The sequence below is a fragment of the Ciconia boyciana genome, chromosome 3, assembly GCF_034638445.1.
Source record: "Ciconia boyciana chromosome 3, ASM3463844v1, whole genome shotgun sequence".
Classification (NCBI taxonomy): domain Eukaryota; kingdom Metazoa; phylum Chordata; class Aves; order Ciconiiformes; family Ciconiidae; genus Ciconia; species Ciconia boyciana.
The window spans coordinates 51,598,112-51,625,901 of record NC_132936.1 but is presented as its reverse complement, the minus strand read 5'-3'; the positions used below and the strand labels follow the sequence as shown (position 1 = coordinate 51,625,901).

Genomic DNA, 27,790 nt, shown 5'->3' with positions numbered 1-27,790 from the left:
CGCAGTTGCCTCTCAACCTTTAGGATTTAAATTTTGCTGGCCCAACATGCAAGGAAGTCAGAAAACCTCCCAAAACGCGCAGCCTCCGAGTGAAACTGCTTGCACAACGTGGAAGAGGCTGGAAGGAGAGAAGAATGTCTTCAGTTTTGCTCATCTTGCAGAATACTGAACAATCTTAATTGCTTCACGTATTAGAGATAATAACGAAGGATGTGAGTTGACTCTATGTGGAAGCACAGCACTAATTTGAAATGAACTCTCAGGCTGAAAAGAATAAACACAACTGCCTAAATAAAATATTATCTGGAGGTGGCAAAGGTGGGAAGACCAACTGTGTCCCACCACCATAAAGAAATACTTATTTTTAAAGGAAGAGGTTTGCTTTCCCCAGGTGGCTGCAGGAAAAAGAGACAGAAAGTTCCTAAAAGATAGGTTGCCTTTGATCCTCTTAATACACTAGATTAAAAACAATTTAATTTATTTTAGCCAGAGGTCTTGGGAGCATCTATATCTTGGCTAGCTTTAAAATACTTAAAAAACAATTCAGTCCATCTCTTGCTGTTCATTCCTTTAAATGACAGCATTAGGTACGAGAGGCTAGTTCCTGCAGCCAAAAAGGTATTTAAACGCAGACATGCTATCTGATTGAAGTATCACATACATTTACAATCTTCTCTTTACGGCTCTCCAGTCCCTGACTCAGACATCTCCCCACAGGAAGAGGGGAATCCCGAGGAAGATGGAAGTCCCCACCACCGGGTCTCCCAAAAGGCTGCAGAGGTCCTGGTGGACACAGCACTCACGGCCTCAGCATCCACCCCGACCCCAGCATACCAGCACCAATTTTACATGCCGGGGCCAGGTTGTCCTGGCACCTCAGGGTGGGGGGGCCTTCGCCCACGAGAAGGAAAGAGATAGCAGCCACTAATTATCATTTTGCCATCATAAACTTTCTGGCGTTGATTTGGCCGATTTTCACATTAATTCATGCTGTTTTAAACAGGGAAGGACTCAAGTTCACCGAGGTGAGCAGTAAGGGCAGGATGAAATATTTCCTTGGCTTCAGCTGACAGCCTGTAAAACCAACACCTGGAGAAGAAGCCTGGCCTTGCAAGAAACCATGTCGGAAGCGTGCCAGCCCAAGACACCTCCGTCCTCACGCCCCAAAAGCTGGTCATTGTCTCCCCTTTGCAATTCGCCACCCCCTGCAGCGACAGCCAGACCCTCAGCCTTAGCAAGTGCTCCCCTAACCTTGCTGAAGCTACGCCTACACACCGTGCTGCTGGAAGCAACGCAGGTTGCTGAGACCCGAAATACCCAGCCAACAGGGCTAGCCAGGAGGCAGCCAGCAAGGGAAGACAGCACCTACGGAAAGGGGAATGGGGGTGGGTATTTCATACGCCACCACGACAGAGCGGTACATTTAGGAGCGAGCACATGCTGGCCCCTCGCACGCCCCTGTTTGTGTCTGCAACAGCTTGCTGGGGAGGGCAGACCCTTTTCCTTTGGTTGCCCCTAGCAGAAGTGGGGAGAGCCGAGCAGAGGGGATGGAAAGCTGCAAGCGTCCCGGCTAAAGCTGCTCTGCCTGGCCTGCCAGCATCCCCCCCCACAGCCCCGGCGGCAGGAATACCCTCGGGGTGCAACAGCTGCTCCAAAACAGGAGAAAAGTCTCTTATCTGGCGCAGCATCGCCTCGGCAGAGGAGCCTGCGAGAGGCACGCTATAAAAACAGGGTGGTAACCATAAATCGCCGGGATCTTTTTGGCTGTGCGGAGGCCTTTCAGAGCCGTAAGGCAAGGCAAGGCTGCTGCCTCGAGGGACCTAGAACCGCATTTGGGCCGATAACCACACAAGCACACACACACAAATGGGCACAGAGCTAGAAAAGCCAGGGGCGAAGGGGAATCACATTTAAGGATTGAAAACAACAACGAAAAAAATTTCTTTCCTCCCCACAAAATCATTAGAGGGTTTTGAGTCCATTCAGTCATGGCATTTTCACACAGGCTTTGTTTAGGTAAACAAATTGCTTTTAATGAACTTCGTTAGCCCTCCCAAGCCATTTGTTAAACACAGGGTAATTGCAGAACATGGAGGTGACAGTTTTACTGAGAACCTTTTTACTCTAGAAAGCTCCTTCACTTGCTGCTAAAAAACAATCTGCACTTCATACCAAGACCACCCTTACAACCCACTTCCCTCTTTTGGGAGGAAAAGAACACAAGCCCCAAACTGTGCCTCTTTCAGAACCAATTTCAAAAACACTAAATACTAAAACTTGCTAGCTAACACCCAAAAGGGTTTATATTCATCAGCAAGATAAGTGAGGCTGCCTTTTCTAACCAAACCAAGCCAAGTTCAGCCCGTGCGGCACCAGCCCAGCCCCTCTGCCTCCCGACAGACGGACAAAACGCGTCCTCGGATGCGGCATTGACCCCTCCTGAAACCCACGGATGGCACAGGGGCTCATGCCCTCTCAAAGCTCTCAAAAATATTCTGAACAGCCATTTTAATCCTCCCTCCCATTACGCTTATCAAAAAGAAGGAAAAAAAAAAACACCTTGCCTCTCTGCGGCTCAGCCTTGCCATGCTGCAACCGACTTCAGGCATATAGCAATTATTTAAGACGAGCTGGGAACAGTCCAGATTAAACAAAGCCGGGCATGGGACGGCGTGGCAGCCAAGCCTAGGTTGCTGTACTGACCTATATTCACACCCTGGCAGCTGAGCGGGGCTCAAATCATCTGGCCAGCATGGGGTGGGGGAAGCAGCCGGCAAAAACCTGCAGGCAAGTAGCCCGCGCAGTCCAAACCCAAATTTCTTTGGAGATACAAATAAAAAATCACATTCACCGAACTAATAAACATTACACTTGCGGCATAGCTTGGCTTCACGCGGCAGACCATACATCTTCAGCTGTTTGGAAGACCTCAGACACCGCGGGAAATGCTTGGGTTGGGTTTGCCTTTGTCAGAAACCACACACAGAATGAGGCGGTGGGACCGGTGATGGGGAAGTGCCTTGCATTTCCTTGGCACCAGATCAAAAATCCCACCCGGGTCAGCTTCTGCTTGCTGCCTGATAGCTGTTAAAAAGCACTCCGTAAAACGAGTTGGCTGTTTTAATCCAGTTTCAAGTGGATTGTGCTTAGATCCCAAGGTGGTAAAAGCTTTAGCAATCAAGTGGACAGGCACACACCCTCCACATAAAGCTCAGTACAACCAGTACTAATCAGCAGCAGCCATGCAGGAGAGAAGCCAAGGATGGAGAGGAGGCTGGAAATCCAGTAACCCACTCCATTCCTAGAAATGATTCAGCTAGATTGGACTTAAGAGCAAATGGGCAGAAGCATAACAAGTAGCTTGTCTTTGCTCCCTTCATTTTATGAGTAAGTATTTCAGCTCCTGAACCCTTGATCTTTCTTCCCATAAAATGCTATTGCAAAAGCCAACTCATATTTTCCACACACATGGAAAAGTATTTGCTACCCATTCAGTTCCTTAAACAAACACATGCACTTACCAGTTTTCTCCCTCCCCTCCTTTGCAGTTTTTCTTAAAAAATACTTAAGTTTCTTCTTTTTGGGTCTTTCATTTCAGTATTACAGTATTCTTTTTGCCTGTGCCATCACTAACTTTGGAGGGCAGCAGACGATTTCAGGACAACAGGGTAAACCATTAAAATGAATACTAGGATTTCTGCCTTCTGTTTACAACCTTATCAGAGCATGGCGTTTTCCTGTGAGATTTTCACTCTTGCAGAGCCATTGACAAGTGAATGAGAAATTAGTAAATGCCTTGTCTGCACTGTAATAAAATAAATCTAAAAAAAAGTCTTCAACCCCTTAAAGCAAAGCAAATAGGAGGGGCGAAGGGGGTGTTTTGGAAATTGTACATGTGCAGTAACTATGTGTTACTTCCAAAAACATGCTTCCAGCCATTATGTACAAATTTTGGCTTGAAAATGAAGCCCTAGACGAAGCGCCGGCACTAGTCGAAGCTGTTGGCTGGTGGGGTGCTGCTCTGCTGACACCGTGTACATGCCGTGCTGTCACAGAACATGCTGGTCCCTCCCGTCCTGGTGTGTCACCAGCATTGCATCACTGCCAGTGAAATAACGCAGCTGCCTCACCGCTTTTTTTTTAAGTGACAGTGAATTTCAACACAATAAATCTCAGAGCCTGTGCCCAGCTCTATCTCCCATGCAGGCCAGCTTCACCACAGTACCCTGCTTTTTAGGACCCTTTTTCCCCTGCCATGGCCTCATTTGGGAAAAATAACCCTCTTGCTACCTGAAAGATGTCGTGATTAAGCTTAAAGATTGGCAGCCATGTTATTGCCTGTCATTATCCCCTTAGGCCTCTGGGATTACTGCTTTCACTGACCATTATCGGCGTGCTCTCAGGAGCTGTGCCACGTTAAATGGCCTCTCTGATGGCCCCTGCAATCCACCGCACACCCCAAACGCTGCTAAAAGGCCCCAGCAGCCGCTGGCAAACCCCAGCAGCAAAACACATTAAACTTTTCTGGATGCTAACACAGAAGCAGCAATAGGTGTGATAAGCACCGTCTCACCAGGCTGCTGCCCTTCGTTACTGTTCAACAGGCAGACGGCCATGGCCACGGCCAGGTTGCCCACGCGGCTTTCAAAGAGCATCTCGGCGCCGCGATCACGATGCGGAAGAGTTCCTTTTTCCAGCTTTACCCACTATTTACCTGTGGCAAACCTGCTGAGTGCCACTGCTGATAATGGCAGAGCTATCCGTGGCCACCGCTTGTCGTTTTAGTAAGTCAGCAAAGGACACCAGAGACCATGAAAACATCTTACCGTATGGTTCAACCACAATTTTAGAAAAAAACACTGCAATTTCCTTCAAAAAAATTCATAAGAAAAATCCCTTTCTTCTGTATTTTGACAGCAGAGGAAAACCCCACTTTGGGTGAGCTTTCAAGAGTGTTTCCCAAATGATGGACACAGAGAAACTATTGCTGATCTCTCCAGAGCACCTTCTTTTAATTTCGACAATGAAATGCATTAGCGTAAGGTTCAGCATTGGTTGCAGCTGCAAACACTCTAGCTGAAACCTGCAAGCTACATAGTTGTTCAACCAGATTCATGTTATTATCTTTTCCCTTTCCCTTCGTTGTGGCAAGAGTAACAATTTAATTAGATGGGGGAAGGAAAAAAAAAAGCCCGTATTATTTATAGCTATAGCGCAAGACATTATTTTTAGCCGAAGAACTCTTAAGAAAGAAACAGTGCCCAGACTGATTTTCATGTACAACTTCCTGAATTTGTGATTCAGAGCCAAATTTCAGGGACAAGTTTAATTTAGGTTTTGATCCTTTTGACCTCAGCATGTTAGCAAGAGCTCCAGTTTTAGTGCTTGCAGCTTCACTGCTTCTGAGCTCTATAGATCTAAAACTCAACAGGTCCATCGGCTGCAAAACCAGCAACGCTTCAGAAAAGGCAGCCTTCGGAGAAATAAAGCTGTCAGCCTCCTGCGGTTTTGGGGAAATTTGGGAGGTGGGGGAGTGTCTACCCGGGCACAATACCACGCTGATAGGAGCGGGACATATCCCGTTACGGGAACTGTGCGTTCGCAAACAAGCGCTGGAGTCACAGGCTGTTCTGTGCCGTGCGGCAGAGATAACACCAACAGGCTTCACGCTGCAAATCCATCCTCCCTAGCAACTTTTTTTTTTTAACCTAAACTATATTTGACTTTGCTGTCAAGTATTTCAGCGCAGCTGCTATTCTCAGGTTCTCCTAAAATACACACAGTAGGTACTGTACTATTGCACATATAAACATCTACCTTCCTACCGCAGCTATTTATGATTAAAATAACTTTTCTCCATTTCTGATTTGACTTCCTCTCTCCGGGCCCCATTCTACATTGCGCAGGAGGTGCTTTCAAGACTGCGTCCAGAACCAGCCTTTAGCATGAAATAAAGAAATAAAACGTTAGCCTAGTTAGAAGTTCCAAATTTAATGTCCAGTTTCCCTTTTGGGTGACCTACAAACAGGACTTGACCTCTGATGCCTCACGGTTTAGGGAAAAGAAAGGATTGAATGTGAGCAGTGGGCTGGGGTGGTGGTGGAGGGGAGCTGCCTGTCATCTGCTGTTCCCTCAGATACCACCAGTGTTGGTTCCAGTCTCTGCTGGGCTTACTACATACCTTACTGGGGCCTGCACAGGACAAGTCCGCTCTAAAGAGCTGACCCAACTGCAGCTATCACCGCCAAAAATTGTGCAGTTGCACAACAGCTACACTTAGCAGTGGGGGATCTTACTCTGTCTAAAAAACAAACTCCTTGGGTGAAGAACAACACACATGCTTTTTGGCTGCACTGGAAGAGGACAAAATGGTAAAGTGCAATTTAACAGGCTCTTCCACTCTTCTAGGACACTTTCACAGTTCAGGGGTTCTCCATGGATATGATGCATGACAAGGAGCCAGTGGCTCCTCTGCATCTGGAAGATGGCTCCTCTGCATTGAAACCCACAGCATCACCTCCTAAACTCACCTGTCCAGCTTGGCAAAGGGCTTTCCTCACACAAACACACCTTGTTTCCATCCACCCTCGCACCAGGCAAATGTAGAGGCAGAAGTATTAACACTGCAGTTACAGAGCTGCGGGGGCCATACACAGGAACAGACACCTCCACCTCCCCAGACACACAAAGTTTTTAGCTGAGCTCCAAGCAGCACCTTTCTACTGCACTCACCCACCAAGAGGTCGGGATGTTCAGACAGATGTTCCCAGCACCTGGGCCTTATCCAAAACCACCCTTAGAGGTACCCGTTCCACTCAAGAGGATCTTGCTCTCAGTGCAGGTATTCTTCCATAATCAAATATGTTCAAGCCCAAAGCTTCTTTTCCTCCCAAAGCTTTTGCACAATTTGTAACTTCGGCATGACATCAGCTCTGACACTTCTGGAGGGCTAAGGAAAACCCCTCCTAACTCTCAAAAACGTTACTCTGGATATAGTTGAGCAGCCTCATGCCTTGTTGTCGTGGTTTAACCCCAGTCAGCAACTAAGCACCACACAGCCGCTCGCTCACCCTCCCCCCTCTCCCGGTGAGATGGGGGAGAGAACCGGGGGGGGGGGGAATGTGGGTTGAGATAAAGACAGTTTAATAGGACAGCGAAGGAAGATAAAGTAATAATAATAATGATAAAAGAATATACAAAAGTGATGCACAATGCGATTGCTCACCACCTGCTGACCGATGCCCAGCCAGCCCCCGAGCAGCGATCGCTGCCCCCCGGCCAACTCCCCCCAGTTTCTATACTGAGCATGATGCCATATGGTATGGAATAGCCCTTTGGGCAGTTGGGGTCAGCTGTCCTGGCTGTGCCCCCTCCCAGCTTCTCGCTGGCAGGGCAAGAGAAGCTGAAAAGTCCTTGACTAGTGTGAGCACTGCTCAGCAACAACTAAAGCATCAGTGTGTTATCAACATTATTCTCACACTAAATCCAAAACACAGCACTAGACCAGCTACTAGGAAAAAAAGATTAACTCTGTGCCAGCCAAAACCAGGAGAAATGTGCAGAAAGCATGCAATCTAAAAAGAAAACAGTTTTAACATGACACAGAGCTGCATAGTAATGCTGCCTCCGTGTTATGCAGCTAAAGCTTCAGCCAACAGCAACGGCTACATGACAGAAATACTCCATCAAGCCAGTGCTATGGCTCTGCAAAACTGTAAATGATTACAGAATAATGCCCTGCAATCAAAGAACAAAACGTGTGCTGCAGATTAATCACTTTCCAAGACGGGAAAGGAAAGATAGGCTTGAGAGATAAATCTGGCTGGGGTGTTTATGCAAGCGTATCATGCTCCTTAGTACTGAATGTCCCAGAACTTACAGAGGAAGTAAACAATGTGCTGGGGGGGCGTGCGGGGGGTGTGCGAGGGGTGTGCATGCGCGTGTGCCCGTGCTCACAACCCAAAATAGGACAGCTTGTGAAAAATGCCTGACTTCCAGTTATGAAACGCTAGTGTCAGAGGTCCCCCGACTGCCAGCTATATTGCTACTGCCCAGGAAAATCTAAAACAAGGACCCGTTTAGATACAGCTGACTCTTCTCTTTGGCATTTCAAACTTTCTTTAAAAGTCCACGAGGATGCCGACGGACTCCTGAGCCCTCTCCCCCACGTCGCCTCAGCAGCCGTCGCAGACAGAGTGCATTAGAAGGCAGGGACTGCGAGCGCTCCTGGTTGGGATTTACTTCTGAAGGCGCACTCCAGCAACCTACGTTTTCAGTGTCCCTCTAGCATATAATCACGCTGCTTTTGGCTGCTTAAGCGATGCCAGCTTTCATGCATTCCTCTTCTTTGTGTAAACGTATTTACATTTGTAACTCCTAACTGGCTTAACGCTACACAGGTATTTTGAGGAAAACCCTACCAGCACTTGAATTAAATGCAACGCTTTGACAGTCAATTATGAACACAGTAAACAATGGACCGGCTGAATTAGGGGGGCTGCATTTCCACAGGGGGCTCCGGGTGACTTCAGCGACCACACGAGCAAGGGTTAACCCAAGCAGGGCTTGGGCTGAGCAGGCCTGTGAAAACACCACGCTGCACTGGCACGAAACTGAAAAGCGAAAGAGGGAAGCAGCCCTAAGCCTGACCCCGATCTCACAGAGCGAAACCGTGCGGCTCAAAGCTTGCGCTGGTGAAGTGGGGTCGCGGCACGCTCCTTCGTCACCTGCCAAGAGGCACATTCACAATCTGTTAGGTCATAAATTAAAAGCGCTGGAGCACGTTGCGTCATGACTGCTCCGCGCCACCTGACTGCGACCGGTGCGGGAGAGGCCGGCGACCTGGATTGAGAGTGGGGGCTGCACATAAAAACTGAGGGGCTCGCTGGGAAGCCCCTCTGCAAAAGCTCGCCGGTGGCCTATGCCACAGTAGCCCGAGTTACAAAGGTGCTGAGTCCCCTTATCATGATTCAACACGTTACAAAAAAGTTACAAAACCTCCATGCAGAGAGTTTCAGTTGTCATCACCGGCTTTGGAGGAGGTCGGGGCACCACGCAGCGATTCCTCACCTGAGGATGACAATTCTACACCAAATGTGTATTTCCGTACAGGATCTGATAAAGATTTCCCAAAAACAAAAGTGAGATACCGTGCCTGGGTGTGCCCTGCAACAGTGCTGCCTATCGGGAAAATACTTCACTGAAACCAACTATTTAAGGTCCCTCCTCCCTGCAAATATCTGGCTCTGTATTAAAACTAATTAACAATAATCTACTAATAACAAGACCGTGATGTAGCTGCGAGATTCCCCTAAAGCAAAATCCTGCCAATGCTAGTAATTGATTCGGCAACGTGCACCAGCTCAATGGCACAGGCGTCTCCAATTCTTGGAAGCATTACATCCAGTCTAATTCCCCCCCAAGGTCACCACAACCATCAGAAAATCCCTGTACATTGTGACCCAGAGAGCTGTGACTAAACAGCTGTTCTCAATAGCCTGGGAAGCTGAAGCGCGGTATCTGAAAGGCATCAGCCACCACCAGTGAACCCCTCAGCCGACCGAGCTGCTGAAATGGCTTGGGGAGCAGAGGCGGAGAATAAAGCACAGATTTCTCTTGTGGGAGAGGAAGCAGGGAATGCCAGATTTGCCTTTGCGCTATTTGTTGCAATGCGTGTTTGCGTGCATTCTATTGCAATGGAAAGACGAGAGGCCGCCCTGTTACCTGATTAAAGTTTTGAACTTTATCACAAAGGAACAAGGGACTCATAAACTGCACGCTGTATGCATAAGCTCTTTAAAAGGTCAATATAAGGTTATTCACACCATTAAATGACTTGATCTAGCACCAAGTCCATTGGAAGCTGCCTACTGACTATGACAGAAGCCAAGTCGCACCCAGAGAAAGCAGCAGAGGTGTCCATCCTCCCACACTCCAAGGTATCACCTTGCAGTTTTAAGCAACAATTCAGTACGAGTTTCTCAGTCTAATTCTGATAACAAAAAAACTGTGATCAGCTTCCCACCTAGATGTGGAGGCATTTACCAGAATCATTAAAGACCAGGCATGAGGTTACCAGCAGAGGCAGAAGATACAAGAAAACTAGGGAGGTACGTAAGGAAAAGGCTCTTCGTATTTTCTAGTCTAAATACACCAAGTCAGAGGGCACCTACTAGAGGATGCAGAGTATGGTGTGATTATGGACTGTATACTTTCATGTCTTATGTATTCAGTGAGGAACTCGTATGTCCCCTCCCTTCTCACCGATAGGGAAGGAAAAAGGAACATCCCCTCACCATGGAAATTAGAGCAATTACTACATGTACCATTAAATATTTTAGGGACAGCTCAGTAGCCCTATGAACTGTACAGTCTCAGACACTGTCTGCTGTTTGGTTCAGGCCACACCGAAACAGAGATCAAAGTCTCTGTAAGGCTGGATCCTCCATCTCTTACACAAATGAGCAAAATCCCTCTGTACACAGTATCAGCAGAGGGAACAGGACTACCCAAATGACTAAGGATTTGCACACCGACAGCTCCAGGACTGCTTACCTAAGGGTGGATTAGTTAAAAAAATAAACAGTGTTGTAAATTATAGGTAGCACTGTGAGCCCCACCTGCACCTCGTATTGTCCAACACTTCCTGTTATAAAACCCTGTTCCCCGTTGCTAATAGCTTTGCAAACCTGAACTGAAACTGGGATTAAAAACAGGGTAAGTGGCCTGGGATAGGCAAGACATGGGAAATAGGGAATCCTGGGGCAGGGGAAAAACGTGGAATGGGGAGCTGGACAAAAGAAACCAGGCAAACTGGTCAAGGAGAGCAGATCTGGAAACCAGAGGAGGTGGGCAGAGGGGTGGGAGATAACAGCAAAAAGAAGGAGGGATGCATGCAGCTGGAATGGAAATCGCAGGAAAGGAGGCTGGGACAGGAGGCTGCAGGGGGCAAGGAGCTCGGGGAGGGGAGAAGAGGATGCAGGGCTGGGACGGTGCCCATCAGGGAAGCCCACGGATACTGGGGAGGTGAATGACACAGACGAGCACACCAGGAAGGGCGTATTTATTTACTCAGAGCTGAGTGCAACAAATATGGCACAGGGCCCACACAGAGATCACGGGGGATGAGCCGAAGCCCTGAATACCCCTTGAAGCATCCAGCCCGACAAGGAGTCTGGGGGTGGATAGAGTGTGTGAGCTCGTTACTAATGACGGTGTCATAGCCAGCATGAGAAGTAATTTCAAGTGTTAGAGGCAACTCTATTTCTGACATTTTGTACTTCCCGAGCACTTGGCTTTTATATTGAAACATTTTTCCAGTGCAGATTTTCGTATAAATGAAGTACACTCTTATTTAGTACTTCTGCTCGGCACTTCACTGAACAGTGAGAACTATCCACAGAGATACTCCAGCAATCTGCAGTTAATGGTCAAGCCATGCGAAATCCAACTTTCCTACTCCCTGTCCACTCCTGGAAAATGGGAAAGGCCCATCACTGGCATTGCTCGAACCCACCCCTGTATCGTGGTGCTTCCAGGGAGAAATCTGCTGGCCCCCGAACCCACCTGGAAGAATCAGTGGTTTGATACCTGATAGAGTTTCCTGCAGAAAATAAGGAAACTATCATCTCTCAGCCTATGCAGAGCTTTTTTTAAAAAAAAAAAACAACAAACCAACCAACCAACAGCCATCCAACGAAAATGTCAAACCAGAAACCAGGCACTCAAGACTGGATAAATTTAGTACAATGTCATGATTCAACTATGATCGAAGAAAATCCATACTTAATTTCTCAAACTACTGCTATCATACTGTTCAAGCAAACTGTTTTTCCTTCAGGCTGAGGGGACACCAAATCCCCACTAATTCTCAATTCACTACTTTTTTCCTTTTTTTTTCCTTCAATTAGAGAACATTGTCATTCCACATGCTTAGTATGAGCCTGAATAAAAAATGACACGTGAGAAGTTTTTGCCAGGGTTAAGTCCTGACACAGCTGTTGGAAAAAACCAAAATGAACATTTTATCCTGGCCAAATCAGTGTTCTTTTCACTATTTATACTCTTGGATCCAGCAGCTGCAAGTGACGCTACAGGTCATGTTGTCCTAAATGGATAAAGAATCTGAGGATCCTCTCAAGTTTTGGAGACTTGTTTGCACTTCTGTTCTCCCTCTCAATACTTCGCAGAGCGGCTGCACTGATGCCAATTTGCTGCGCCAAAATACTATTTTTCCTGCTTCCATTTTACAGCACCATAGGATCAACACTGGCTGCTCAGTTGATAATACCCCTCTTTATTTGAAGTAATTTTTCTCCTCTCACCACCCACATTCATCTGGGACTTATTCAGTATTATTCTGCCTGACACTGGTCCAAAACAGCAAACAATTTCTGTAACGACACAATAAGCAGAGCAGACCCTAACGGAGGTGCTTCGTTGTCTAAGAATCCCCTTATGTAACATCCAGTCACGTACCGAAAATAATGTCGAAAAACTTGTAAGGAGGTTAGATACAGCTGTGCCTTTCACAGAACAACTCCTCTGGTATCAGGACCAGCATTTTACAAGCAGGGAAATGTTTCTGCTGTACTTTGGCCTTCTGTCATCGGAGAGAGGTGGAGATTTATGCCCTTTCTCCTTCTAAATTAGACTCCTTCAGTGCCCTATTTTATATTCTTCCTGACAGGTCCCTATTTTGTATTAAAAAAACCTGCTGTCACTGTGTTGCATAGCAAAAGATCTTTCCAGCTGAAAGAGAAAACTCCTGCCACCGAGTCAAGCAGCAAGAGGTAATTCTGCGGTTAAAACTGCGCGGATAAAATACTACGCCCAGCAACATATTCATTTCCAGCAGGATTTGATAAAATTATAATTCACTGTCCAGAAAAAGACTAAAACATTAAACATATTATACTGAGAAAGTCAAAATAGGTCATTCAATCAGCGTTATTCCCCCTTCATTTCAAACATAATACAAAGCAGTTAAGTAGTTTCTCTTGCAATTAGCATCATCTTTGTCTCCTCGGTGTCTAAAATACACTGGAGATATGGAGCTGCTCTGGCTGTACAGCAGCCCAGGCCCTGCTCCCCACCATCACCAACTTCTCAAGAAATACACAGAGGTGAAACCCTATCTTAAATTATTTCAACTATGATCATTTTCTTTGGTTTTTCCAATTCCATGGTCTATCACCTCAAATGACAGACCTTTTCCCACTGATTAGAGAGGTGTACAGATGCGCTCAGGAAGAACCCCAACATCTCCAACTGCTAATGCACGTCCCACTCCATCCTCCGACCAGGAGGACCTGCTGCCTGGCAGAGCCCTGAAGAAGGTGGGCTAGAAACAGCCTCCCTGTTTCTAAACCCTTCGGCAGGGTTTTAGAGATCTTTCCTGGATGTGAGAAGTCTGACATATGCTTCAAATGCATTTTAATTTAGAAAAAAATGTTGGAAAGATTTTATTTATGTTTCTAATTAGGTAAACAGTATGCTTCTTCCACCTGCTCCAAGCTACCCCACTAGGCCCGGTAGATATCAGATGTCTACGAACATACATCAAGTTGATTTACTCCCTACCGCTAGTTCACAGAATCCTTCCTTCTCCCAGCCCCGTATGCCACCACCTCATGGCCTACGCACTTTCCCTCTTTTTTTGTATGTAAAATGGCCTCACTGTTGGTTTTCAAATACCTTCTTAAGCACACGGCTCCCTTCCCCAGAGCTTTCTAAAAAACAGCTCCTCATAAAAGATTTCTCTCCTACCCCAAGTGTGCAAACCTTTTAGTACATTTTAATCAGAAGTATTTTTGCTGTGCATGAACCAGGTTCTAAGAGCAATGGGGCAAGAAATAAACCTCAACATGCTATGGGAAGCCAGCGCTGTCAACATCATGATGAAAATAATAGTATTAGGTTCGAAGCTTTTGGCTGATCCACAAACTAGGCTGGAAACCTCTGGTCCAATCCATGCAGAGCTCTGACATGATTTCCATTTGAAAAATGGAAGATTTTAGATGTGGCCCATTTATCTGAGCCACATATATGGCTCAGTCTATGCAAACGCAGAAGCTGCTTGCACAAGATTCACAAAATGCTTTGGAGTTTTTACAGCTCCTCAGTGGCAGCATCATTCTTGGTGCCAACACTGTTCTCCTACAAAGGCATCGTAGGACCAGCAGCCTCCCATTGTAGGTCTTGATGAATACTTAAAGAAGCACCATTCACTCTGAAACCTGACATCTCAGACAAATGGTTTTGAGTTCCCCCATACAGTGAAACTTTTAAACACAACAGATCATGTTGCACAAAAACAGGGACAGCAGCTCTACGCGTCTCAGCTTACAAGCATCTCAGGACACGACTTGAACTGGCGTCACCTTCTCCTACGAATTCCTGGAAAAAAACATTCTCTGAAAACTAGTTAAGGTCCGGAGCAGTTTTGCAGAACAAACAGTAGGTTATAGGCTTTCAGAAAACCACATCACTGCTCTCAGCACAAAACCAATCAGCAAAAAAGGTGATAATGTGGGAGCCTGTGAGAGTCTCACACAAAGACATTCTTTGTTGAGTGCTGTTCTCACTTATCAGACGCCAAATTTATGTACTAAGCATATCTAGAACTTCATATATGAAACTGATAAATCCTCCATCAAGTACTAGCAAATACATTTACACAAGATAGGGGTTCACAGCCTGACTTCACAAATACCCGCAAAGTCAGAAACTTTTGATCTGGATTAAGTCTCGCATTTTAAGGTACGTTTACACTGCAAATTTCGTGTGAGAAAGTGGGACTAACTCTGGTCATAACATGTCTTCGGAGAGCTGAAATATCTGCTTGAAGAACTAGCATGGAGAGAAAAAAACCAAATACAGCAGGTTTTAAGAGTGCCGACACATAACTGGAGTATATATCAAGATAATTCAGTCCACATTCTACATAAAACAAATATGGCCCTGCAAGTCGTGTCCTAAAATTATTTCTTTAGAATAATGTATTTATTCTTCTTCATCCTATTTTGGAAAAAACACAGAAACCAACATGGTACAGCATGAGAAAACACTAAGTTATAAGGGCAAATCATCTACAGTATCAGAGGTGCTGGCTGTCTAGACTAGGAGAGTAGTTTGTATTAGAATATTATTAGGTAACTAGTATGTTTTCAAACAAAGCTTTGTTTACTTAAGTGCAACACTGTTACTCCCTGGTCATGCTCAGTCCTCACTGGGAGTCCAGGCTCAGCTGCAACCAGGATTTTAAGCACTGCTGGCTTGAGTCTTACTCACATTAATGCAAATGCACGCTGCTGCGGCACCGTAGGAGAACCCCACTCTGCTGCTTTAACACGGCCTTTAGCAGGGACAAGAGTCAGACCCTGCTCTCTTTACTTCATGTACCCATGGAAGTTGCAGCATCGTAAACTGGGCTGCATCCATGCAAACCAGTTTTCATTCCCACTACGAATTGCTTTGGACTGAGCAGTTGCAGCAGCCAGGAGGCAGTGAAGCCCCAGCAGACGTGTGCCGCTGTGTTTGGGTGCTCCTCTATCTGTCCTCCCCCAGGAGAACACCCTCTGTCCTCATCAGCCTTCCGACTTATCTGCTGCCTCCCACTCCTCCGGGGTTGGGATAAGCAGATGTTACCTCCCTGTTCAAGCGCTGGCATCCAGCCCGGACCCGCCCTTTTCTGCTCACGCAACTCAGGAGCCAGCAAACCTACCGAAAACTTTTTTCCTAAGACTGCATCCCACCTGCTGGTCACAATCCTGGGCGTCCCCGTGGCCTCCGCTGCTCCCTAGGGAGAGCTGAAGGTCTCAGAAAGCCAGGGATGGGGAGGTGCGCTGGCCTGAAAGCACTGCAAGGCAGAGGGCTGGGTTACGAGCAGCCTCCAGGCAGACCCATACCACAACGCAAAGCGTGAAGGCAGCCTCAGATGCAGGTGTCAAAGGAGAAAAACAGCACCTTTGGCAGCGCTCCTGCCTCCTGCCCTCATTCCGGAGCTCTCGACTGGATTTTGGCATGGAGACGTCAGCACAGACCCACCCTTCGCCTCGGCATGGGTGGTGGGTGAAGGGATGCAGAAGTAGTATGATCCAGTGACTCACCCCATGGAAACGCACCTGACCGCGGGCAGCACTCAGGTGTACAGCAGCCAGAGATTGCACAGGCAGAGCCCCAGACCCACTGTGAGCAGCCTCCTGCCCCCCAAAACTGGCAGGCAGCACTCTCCGGGAGACCTGGAGGCACAAGCTGCAAAGGCCCTGACAACAAGTTGTCGGTGCCGCACGCCGTCCTCCTCGCTTCAAGTGGACCTTCCTCCAGCCCTCCAGCAATAATCCGCCTCTGCCGTCCTGTCCCAGCGCGTACCTCCCTCGCACGTCCCTTTACACGTAACGAGCGGCGACTTCAACAGCAGGGGAAAAATAATAAAGAAAAGCAAAAAAATACCTTGCCAAATAAACATGTTCAAGTGGAAACCCAGCATTTCATAATTCAGCTCTTAAGTACATATCGTGTTGCGATCGAGCAAGCAATCCATTCAATTCGTTAGCACAAGTCTGTTATAAAAGCTAATTTTCACAAGGCATTTCTTTACCAGTTCAAATCCCCAGAAAGGCATTTCTCTGTCAGCAAGATCTTACAAAGGTGTTTTATATCAGTAGAAGTATTTAAATAGCCTTTATTTTTAATAGGTACCAGCGTACAGATAAAGAAAATTGCCTCAATAAGCAAAGTCCAGGTAGGACACACACAGAGAGTCATTAACAAGACACCAATGCTGTTAACTCCTGACCTGCCTCAAATTCCCTGCAAAGCAGCGTTACGAGCGTATCAGTCCTTGAGCAAAGGTGCAATGGGGGTGGCCCAGAGAAAGGACTCTGGCTTTGCAGGGCAAGACTGGCTCCTCACGGACCGCACAGCTAGGCACAGCATCAGGAGGAACCACTCCGGCAAAAACCCATGGTGACACAGCGATGCTCCTCTCCTTCAGCCCCACTGAAAGGCAGCTCCCTTGCTACTTCACCACAGGGATGAGGCAGAGCACTAACACAATCACTCACTTGTTCCCAACCCCTTACCCTGTTCCCAACCGCTGTTCCCAGCCCTGAAATTGCTCTTCGTCAGTCCTGTAGCCTCATCACCTCCACGCTGTATCCCCGAAATACAGCTACATGCAGCCGAAATGCAGCTACACTCTGCAACATGCCCTGCACAGTTACGAGCCAGCCCTCCATTTCCCACCCCATGGAGGTGGGAGGCACCCCATGCACCATGCAACCCCCCTGGCTGGTGTTATGAAGGGAAGGATGGAGAAGGTGAAATAGGACATCATGTCCCTGGAGTCTCCCAAGACAGGAATGAGGAATTGGGGGATGGGAAATTGAGGAATGGGGGCGGGGGTTAAATATTGGTATTTGGAAATTGAATGAGTGCTCTCTGCTTGTTCCTCCCCCCCCATCTCACAGGTTTCAGACTAATGACCTGTGACAACCTTTGCCCAACGCATTGCCCAGGAGATAATTTAGATAACGTGGCTGATGAATACAGCAAGACATAACCTGCTGTTGTTGGAGACCACGCTTCACTCCAGTGGTGGCCTGCTCTCAGGTGGCTGCGGGAACCTCAAGATCCATCATCCTTGGCCATGTAGAGCTGAAGACGCCCTCCCTGCAGGGCACCCCCGTGTGCCCCGGCAACTCCTACGCACCCCCTCCAGCCTTGCACACCTGAGCTTTTCCTACTCCTCCACCCCAAAGAGGGGCTGAGGCCACAACACCACAGGCTTCCAGATCTCCCTGCAGTTCCTGGCAAGCTGAGAAGCATGGCTCTTTCTCCAGCTGCCTCAATCAGAGGAGCAAGAGCTGTACCCACCACTAGCAAAAATTGCTTGGAAGCACACTGGTTTGCTTGGGAAAGCTAAGCCGATGTCAAATACATGTCAGATACACATGGGTAAGGAGTTGATGCCTGTCAGTGGTGCAGTGGTATCCCACACACACAACTGGAACATCAGGAAACTGGTATAGCTGTGCAGAGAAGCACGGGATACTCCATCCTGACTTTGTCTGAAGCAAGTTGGAACAAAACATCTCACTCTGAAGGAAAATCCCCTTCTGTAGACAAGCCACTTTTTAATAATAAGTGCTAAATGGACTATTCAAGCAGGTAATTAATGTTAACTAACATATGTCAGGCCATAAATTGGCTAAATGCACCTCATTTTCCAAGCTTAGTGTGTGGCAATGCTCAGGAAATTGTAACAGAAAAGAACAGTCCAAGTTTGTAGAAGCACAAAAAAAGAGCAAATAAAAGGTTAAGCATAATCTTCACTTAACTCATGGTGTGCCGAGCCAGCACTACCGCAAACTGAATGGCTGTGCACATTGCTTAAACACTTCATTTTGCTCTCGAACCACTGCGCTAGGCACGTATTGTCAGCCCCAAGAAAAGCCACATCAAAAAAACCCTGCAGCTCCCTGAGCACTGTGTTATCAGGCAGGCCTTTATCGGGATGCTCGCTACGTGCTGCGGGACCTGGGTGCACCTCCTGCCCCGGGACCTGGCGAGGCTGCGGCCACTTTCCAGCACTGACTTGGGAATCACAGGTTTTTGTGGCGAGGGGAACGAAACAGCAGCAGGAGGGTGCTCAGAGCTCGCCCTCGCCAGAGAGTCTGCCTCGAAACGCTGAGGGCCTCGTGCCTTTAAAACAAACTAACACTGCCATTTTATAACCCTGCCCTTGGGCACATTTTCTGTGACAGAGATAGTAGTAAGGCTTTTAAAAAAGTGGGAGAGAAACAGGAACACGCAAAGATTTTAGTCTAAGTAACAACTTGCATTAGGAAACACTTTCAGTTTCTCCCTTGGCAAGCCGCCACTACGCTAAGACCCACTGTAATTGCATTGCAAATAAGAAACAATCCTCACAAAAGATTTTCCATACTTCCACGCAAAATAGCTGGCTGCCAAAATCTTGCAGGGCACCTTTAGGAGGCTGCCACCTAGAGAAATGCCTTGGCTGTTTATCCCAGTTTTCCCTTATCTCCAAGGCAATCCCTTCGGCCTCCCTTTGAACACAGCGCACCCACCGTAATTTTCTGGGGTGATTTCACGCTTGTTCTCCCCATTCACCCCACGCGAGTTGGCTGAAAACAACCCGGCCGCTGCGGGGGGGTGTGGGGGGCTGCACCCACCCCAGCGCTGCCCGCCTTCTGCAAGGGACGCCAGCGACTCCAGGTTTCTACTTTGCCCACGTCAGCACAAAGAGCTTTCACAAAACCACCGGGCTAACCCTAATCACTCGCCTTTCTAAATGCACCAGCACGTGCCCAGCCTCCCCTAATCTCCCAGGATTACAGCAAAGTGGTGTAGCACCACCAAAATGACCCGAATACAAAATGGCCTCGCGTGTAAGACACCACTCGCTTTACCAGGACAAAACCAAGCAGAAGCAGGACGTGCCGGGGCAGGAGCTCCAGGACGCCTTTCTTCCCCAGCCTGATAGTCTCAGACAGTGTTTGTTCAAGTCAATACAATATAGCGGATATAAAAGCCACTAAGGGGGTTTAATTTTTATTAGCATTAACCATGTACTTTCAAACACACAGGTAAGTGTAGGAGCCAACCTCTGACTCTCAAGCTTCCTATTTTAAATATACTCAAATATTGACACTAATAACCTACTACAGACAATGTCGATGTTGCATGACTGTTTTAGGTAACCTTCTGTCTCTAAAGAACTGAGGAACATTGATTCCAGTATTTATCACGCAGGTCTACCTGACAGCGATATTATCCGGCATCATTCACTGGAAGTTTCCCATTCACATCAAAAGTTAAGTTTATCAGAGCCTGTGACTCTTTGCAGCTGATGACATTCACTGAGATGATGTGTTTATATCTGCATTTAACAAGTCCTTCAGTGGAGGTTCTCCTCACTGTCGCACTGTGGATCAAACAATGTCAATGATTCTGGGAGAGCTTCTCAGTGTCTCTCTCTCTCTCTCTCCTCTAATAGCTGTCACCTGCTTGCATGAGCTGGGGAAAAGTGAGATCTTTGATGTACGTTACAGATATAAAATAATAATGTGCGCTAATATCTACGTATGGTTTCCACTGGGAAGTTTAAAAAGTCATTTGTTACTCTGATACTAAAGTATACCCCTCTTTGATGCAAGAAGCTTGTTATCTAGAGGTTTCGACTTTGGGGCTGGAATCACACATCTCTCTACATTGCTCAGCACAAAATTCACTTACAAATGTTACTGAATATTTTGTTAAAGCACAACATAGTAAAGCTTTGATCAGGTAAGATGCTTAAGCAGTAAATTTAAGCACATAAGTAATCCCAGTGAAGTCCCAAGGATCCATTCACGTGCTTAAACCCATGCTCGCTTCGGTAGATCAAAACTTAAAATAATCAGGCTACAGTTTGTAACCCAAACCCTTCTGTACAGATGAACGAGGCAGCTCAAAATTAGAGGGGAAAAAAAAAAAGTAAGAATATACTAGAAGGCTGGAAAACATATTGATGCTAGCAGTTAACTGGGAAACAGAGTCTTTCAAAAAGAAAAGAAAAAAAGACAGCAGAGGAAAAAATGGAACTGATGCAAACTCCAGTTTTATGCTGCCACTCCTGATAAAGACGCTGTGTGCCACTCCGAGGAAGAAGAAATAAGAAGAACAGAGAGTGGTGTTGCTTCCTTCCCACATCCTTTGCAAAAAGATGATAAAAAAGGTCCGACACATCTTGCATATCAGCATCTGGCTAACAGATTTAGACATCTGTCTACATTGCCGGCAAATTTCTCAAGTCTTTTCAAGTCTCAATAATTAGAGAAGAGATTCGTGCATTTGCTACGCTGAAAGGACTGCAGCCCTTCGGTACATATTGGTCAATAAAACATGGTAAGGAATGATGAAATATCCATGTACAAAGTTTACAAAAATCTCTCTTCAAAGTAAATATCCCAGTGGCTAGTATTTATCTTTCATGAGGAAGATGAATGCAACAGGTGTAAAACAAATAGGCTTCTGATATAAAAAACAAATCAAAGCAAATCAGCTGCATTTAAATTTGGGAATTGCTGGTATCTGTGTATAAAGGACCAGATTCATACTCTTGCCATACTGCTTAGCACAGAGGAAAATAGTCCCCCTAGTGTACTCTTCATGTAGAAAAGACTGTTTCACAAGATAGTGCTGCAAGAAATTACAAAATAACATTATAGGAAGAGATATGGAAGTACTTAAGCTACAGTGAAACCGGGCACCCTCTGTGTATATACATGGACACAAAGGTGTTTCAGTTTTCTATTTCAAGGTTGTTGAGTGAAGTGAGTTACTGCATCCTAAATATGTGGGGGGAAAAACTTGGGGTTTAAGTCAGCACACTAGTTTTGTGACTGCAGGACATCGACAGGGTAACGGATACCTGAATTTGGAAAGACGGGTAGATCCGGTGATTGAGGAGCTCTGTGGAAGTACCTGCAACAGCAGCCTGGCACAGCGGTGAAACCAGCTCACCCTCAGACCTTTTCCCCACTCCAGTGATGATAAATATAAATACCGACCCTCCATAAGTATTCAAGACAGTAAGCGGATATTGGAAGCATGCACCTAAACCCTTCCCGGTGATTTGGAAGCGTATGGGATTGTATCAAACCATGCTGCCCGTGGCACACGACGGTGTCCACAGCGTGCCGGCTCTACAGCAATGCACCGAACACTACTGCCCTAGTTAGCTGTCAGGCAGTATTAGGTTAGCAAACGTCCCACCGGGGCCAGGGGGAGGGGGAAGCAAAGAAGATTGTTGGGGAGGGTGTATTGGGCAAACCTTATCTGAATTAGCGGAAACGTAATATATGCCTTCCTAACCACATCTGAAATACTCACTTCTGCTTTAATGCCCTAGGCAAAAAAAAAAAAAAAAAAAAGTGATAGTTGTAACTTTAATTTATAGCTCTTAAAATAATTGTTTTGAGGAGTATAATCCCAGCTATGTTTACAGATTATGGTATTCAGCACATCTCACTGGAAACAGTATTAATATTTCATATATAATAATACGTAAGATAATAAAACCGAGTTCTCTCCTTCCCTTTGTTTAAAATGACAATTTTCCCACTCAGTGCCAGAGCAGAATATTGTTAAATGGGCTTGCTGCCTTCAAAGACGAACTTAGCTGTGTAAAAATATTCTAAATTAAGATAAAAGCCTTCTGATACAGAACTATCTTCTGTTCATTTAAAATCTCAGTGTAACTAGCAATCTGAAAAAGCCTGATGTGAAAAGCTGACATTAGCTCCTGAAGAGTTGTATTCATTACCTGTGAGGGAAACAAAGATGATAATAACATATAATGTGTTTTAGCATCGGGAGACTAAGATGGAGTCTCTATTTAAGAGTGTTGCCTCTGCACAAACTAATTTACGTTCCAGCCAAGAAACTGAAATAGTCCTCTTCTGAACGTATATGCATACATTAAAAGAAACTCTAGCCCTGATAAGGAGTTAAATTTTGCAGTTTTGGATGTCTGGCAAATTATTAGCTCCTGACCTCTCCTTTGCCCCTTTCAGTATGCCCCTACCACCCACGCACAACTGCACCCGCCGCTAACCCGATCCAGCGCCTTACCCTAACTTCCAGAGACAGCTCACAGTCATTAAACAGGCAGAATTTTCTGCTACCAGTGTGCTTGCATCTCCTGAGAAAGGTCATCTTAAAGGCTTGTGAGAAACTTCTGAACTAAATTATATCAGAGGAATCTCGAGGGATCCAAGTTTTTAACATTTTAATTAGCTCCAAGTACCAGTTAATGCTGCTCAGCAAAGGAATCAATATCAAATTAACAGTATAAATTGTCAGAAAAATTGTGACTGTATTAAGCATACTAATCAATGTAAGCACTTTGTGTTATGGCCCAGATCCTGCTTCTGCTGAAGCGAACGGGAGTTTTGCCACCAAATTCAGCCGAAACAGTATCAAGCCCCATCGTTCGATAAGTCTTCGTTTGAATCCAGTATCAAGAATTTACTGAAAATTCAAACTATCAGATAAAAAGGCTGGATTTGTCACAGCAGCTGACATCTAAAGCCACTGCTTCTGCGTGAAACCAAACAACTTACGAAGGCACGGGCTGTCATCAGAAGACGTAACCCTTTATCACACTCCGTGTCGCACTTGTAAAGTCAGATCAAAATCCAACACCTAATACAGACGCAAAAGCTGTAAAAAGGATCTGTGTTTTTAAAAGCCTTGTCTTGAATTAGCTATGCTACCGATAAACTTTGTGTTTATATTTTCCCCAGCCTGAGACAAGTCTGTCAGTGAAACGCTTCCTCTACAGTGCTCCATTTGGAAGGTAAAAATCATACAGCTGTACTTCAATTCCTAGCAGCAAGTCCTACTCAGGCACCAAAATATGAGACAGGGCTGCTAATATGAAAACTGCCAGAAACGTTTCATCCATACAGTATTTCTGACTGATTTGTATACTGTAAGTTATCCCCTGATCCAAAGCTAGAGAGATTCAAAGAAGAAATTGAATTTCTCTGTAACACAGTAAAACTTGCTAGCAAATTCGCCTTCAGCTCTCCATTCAAAAACTCGTTCTCGGATGCTGCCAGCATTGGCCCTCAGCAGCAACTGAACCGTACCGGGATTTCCCGCTGCAAACGGTTATCGACATCAATCAGCACCTGCATTTCTGTATAGCTGCGGGTACCTGACATTTCCGCATCCGACAGACACTAATAGATGGACAGGGAAAATGAGGAGAAAAAAGCAGTTCTGGAAATCACTTCAAATGTGCTTTACGTGCAGCACCGGCTCCTGGTAGGCCTTATTAGACTCTGTCTTTGAGAGCGAAGCCCGCCCTGCCTGCCTGCAACGTGCTTTTGCATGCGCTAAGTAAACAAGCCACAAAACCAATTATTTTTTTTTCTCACTTATTAAAACGGTAGTAATCTTAGCTGCTAACTGTCGCAATGCTGGACAGAAAATGCTCAGATATACGGGATTTATCAGTAGACAGTGCCCTCGTACACTGGCACCGCAGGAAACGCAAACCAAGCGTTCCCGTGGCCGAGCGGCCAATAACTCCACGCTTTGATTAACTTTATGAAGAAATGTCAAGACCCGAATTTCCCTCTATTGCCTTTGAGGAAGGTGTGGGAAACCACTGGGGTATTTCTTGACACAAATACTAGAGTCGTTCTGTATTTGAGCTGTATTTGAGCAGACTCAGCCCGACCCTGCATAAAAGCAACTCTGCTTATTTCCAGTACGAGTTACACCAAAGGTACCTATAACTTAAAAAACGAAACAAAACCCCACCCTCAAAAATATTTTTTCCTGCGTTTTTTCTCCTCTTTTTCTTTCCCTGCTTATGTGCTTGTGCACCAGAGAAGCCAGCTCGGCTCCAGCGTCTCCCCGGCTCCCAGAGTTAGGAGCCCTCACCGCTCGCACACAGCAACAGGACAGCGACAAAACTTTTCCTACCCCCTCCCTTAAAATAAGAAAATAAGCAAAGGCGACAGCGCGACCACCAGCACGGCCAGCAGCAGCGCCCGGCCGGCTGCCGTCGGGGAAAGCCGCCGCCCCCCCACCCCTTCCGCGGGCAGCCCGCCCGTCGGGGCGGCGCGGCGGCTCCGCCGCGGCCCCGGGACCCCGCCTCACCTTCCAGCCGGCCGAGCTGTTGCTGTCGCCCTTGTCCTTGAAGTAGGGCACGCAGCGGACCATCCAGTCGTAGATCTGGGAGAGGGTGAGGCGCTTCTCCGGGGAGCTCTCGATGGCGCGGGTGATGAGGTCGGCGTACGAGAGGTTGCCCCACGCGTTGCGCCGCGACGAGCACTTCCTCGGCGCCGCCGCCGCCGGGCCCCCGCTCAGCCCCCCGCCGCCCGCCGCCGCCGCCGCTCCCCCCGGCGAGAGGCTCGGCCCCTCCGGGCCGCCCCCGGGCAGCGGGGCCAGCAGCCGCGCCGCCTCCTCCGGGACGGCGGTGGCCGCCGCCACCGCTTCTCCGCCGGCGGGGGCCGCGCTGCCGACGGCCATGGCCGAGCCGCCCCCCTCCTCCTCGTCGTCCTCCTCCTCGGGGATCATGGAGGCGGCGTCGGCGGGCGGCTCGCCGGCGGGCTTGGCGGGGCTGGCCTGCAGCTCGGGCCTCTGCAGGGGCCAGGTGCAGGAGCGGGGGCGGCTCTGCGGCTCGAACTCGGGGTCCAGCTCCACGTCCAGGGGCGAGAGCGGGGCGGGGGGCGACGCCTCTGCCATCTTGGCCTCCCCCGCGGGCGGCTGCAGCGGCGGCAGCGGGGCGCTGCGACGGGGCGGGCGGCCGCCGACCCTGCTCCTCCTCCGCCGCCTCCTCGGTGCCGACGGGAGCCTAGCAGGCGGGGGGCCGCCGGGCGGGCATGCCGTTCTCCGCTAAGGGCTGGCAGGCTCTCCGCTGCACCCCGAGCCGCGCTCCCCGCGGGCGATGCGCACGGCGGAGCGGGGGGAGAAGGGGAGGGAGGGAGGGGGGAAAGAAAAAAAAAATCAGATTAGGAGCCGGAGCGGCAGCGCGGGGCGGGCAGCGCGGGGCCGGGCGGTGCCGGAGGTGCCCGCGGCGCTGCCCTCCGCGCCGGCGGAGCGGCGGCCGCTCCCGCGGTGCGTGTGTGCGTTTGTTTATGTTTCACTCCATGCGGATGCAGAAGTAGCTCCAGCGGGAACCGCGCTGTATCCAGCCGGGAGAGGACACCCCCCCCCCGCCCCTCCGAGCTCGCTCCTCGTCGCTTCCGCAGATATCTTCCCTTTTGGGGGGGTGGTCCTTTGCCCCCTCCCTCGGCAGGAGGGCAGGGAGAGGGGTCCTTCAGATTACGCCGAAGACTTTTTCCTTCTTCAAAACGCCCTAAAGGGAGACGAAGTCTTAGCATACATCCAGCTGCATACTAGCGTAAGCCTGTCACTTTGCGGTGCCCCCCAAGCCACACGCAAGCAACCCCCCAAAATCTCACAGCCGACGGAGCAGAGGGCGAGAGCAGGCCACCCCGGGGGCTGGTCGGTTAAAAAAAAAAAAAAATCCTTCTTCTCGCAGGGAAAAAGGAAACACAACGGGAACAAATCAAATCGCCAGTCTTCCAACAGGTCCAGAAGCTTTAAGCCCTCCCTAGGGCTGCCAAAGAGAATAGGTTTTGTTCCAGCATCAACACCACATTCATAACCTCCTTGCTCCTGCTGCTGCCATCTTGACAGTTTTCCCCCCCTTCACTCAAGTCATTTAAAAAGCGCAGGCAGAAGAGGCAGGGAGAGCCACATCGGGAGGGGAGGGAGGCGGGGAGGGGGGGGAAGAATCAACAGCCACCTCCACACCGGCAGAAATCGAGATCCGAATTCACGGGAGGAAGAAGCAGCGCTGCTGCATGGCTCCTGCTCCTCCTGCTCCTGCGCCTTCAGCTCCGAGGAGCCTTCCCTTTAAAGGCGAAGGAGGGGAAAGCGGCAAACCGCCCGCTCCCTCTGCGAGCAGCCGGCGAGAGGCAAGCGATCCGCCCGCGCCGAGCCAGCCTGCCGCCGCCGCAGCCCGCCCGAGCAGCCTGTCACCCTGCTCGCCGCCGACTTCCACATCCCTCCTCCTAACAACCACCGGCAGCAACACAAAGTTATAGACACACGCAGGGAGCCTCAACCTAACCGCACGGCACGGCACGGCCCGCCCACGGGCGGAGGGCGGGCGGTGCCGCGCAGGGGCCGCCCCGACGGGGCGGGATGCGCCGGGCCGGGCCGGGCCGGGGGGAGCCGGCGGGGCTGGGCGGGCGGGAGCGGCCGCCGGCACCCGGCGGGGAAAGCGCCTGCCCGCTCGCCTTCCCTTGGGCGCGGAGCGGCAGCTCCTCCCCGCCGGTGCCGCCGCGGCTGCGCGTCCCCCGCCGGCCCGGGGCCTGGCCGCGCCGCGGGACGCCCGCAAGTCCCTCAAAGCATACGGTAACTCTTTCGCAGGGCTACGTTAGCCCTGGCTCTCCTCGCTTACTAGAATTTAACCGGCAAAAACGGAGGCAACCGTCCCCCTTGTCCGTACCTCTCCTCTTTGTCAGGCCCGCCTGAGCGGGAGGGAGCGCAGCCTCAGCCCTCGCCGCCTGTACCTTCACCGTCAAACCAGCCCTGGCAGCCGGTCACGGTGGAGGAATAGCGCGCTGTTTCTTTTCTGACTTGCTTCCACTGGTCATGAACTATTGGTGCACGAGTTATTCTGGTAAACTTAAAATTTGGAGTCCGGTTTAGTAATTTTTTGAAAACTTTCATTCTGCCTGCGGGTGACACGGGAGCATGTTCAGACATGTCCACACGTGAATGTAATCCCACCGTCCTTCCTCCTCGGAGGCCATGCCCTGGCAGAAAGCCCTCCAAAGTAGCTCACTTGAAGACGTAGTTAATTATGGGTTGGATAAAGGGGTGACCCACAAAGCCAAGGCATACTGAGCTATTAATATAGATGTAGTTATAAATACATTACATTGCAATGTATACGTATCAGTTCTCACCTAGGTTTGTATCGACCTAAACTATGGACTAGATTTAGCATAAAAATAGTGTTGTCTCCGATACCAGATATAGATAACGGCATGCGTTGAGAAGCAGGTGTGCTTCTGAAGCATTGCTGGGTAGAATTAGCAGACAAATTAAATTATTCCTGATTTATTTAGCATTATAGACAAGCAATGAGATTTGAAAACCATTTGGTTTGATTAGAAAACAGCAAGGCCCTGATCCTGCATGCCTTACATATCCTGATAAGTAAGGGCTAAGGCCCTCAGGGTCTAGT

At 48.4% G+C, this 27,790-nt stretch overlaps 1 protein-coding gene across 4 annotated transcripts in view; it reads right to left on the bottom strand.

Annotated features, from left to right (window-relative positions):
- FOXO3 (forkhead box O3) overlaps positions 1 to 26,683 on the bottom strand; it is a 95,884-nt gene extending 69,201 nt beyond the window's left edge. The window contains exons 1-2 of one of the 4 annotated variants that reach the window (XM_072855616.1): positions 26,339 to 26,651; positions 24,685 to 25,885 (exon numbers count right to left, since the gene is read on the bottom strand). In XM_072855616.1, the coding sequence (XP_072711717.1) occupies positions 24,685 to 25,272 (588 nt within the window). In that variant the 5' untranslated portion in view covers positions 25,273 to 25,885; positions 26,339 to 26,651. Of the gene's footprint in view, positions 1 to 24,684 lie in introns of all 4 variants that reach the window. The other 3 variants (XM_072855618.1, XM_072855617.1, XM_072855615.1) reach the window with 3 other exon arrangements.
- Between the last annotated feature and the right edge of the window lie 1,107 nt (positions 26,684 to 27,790).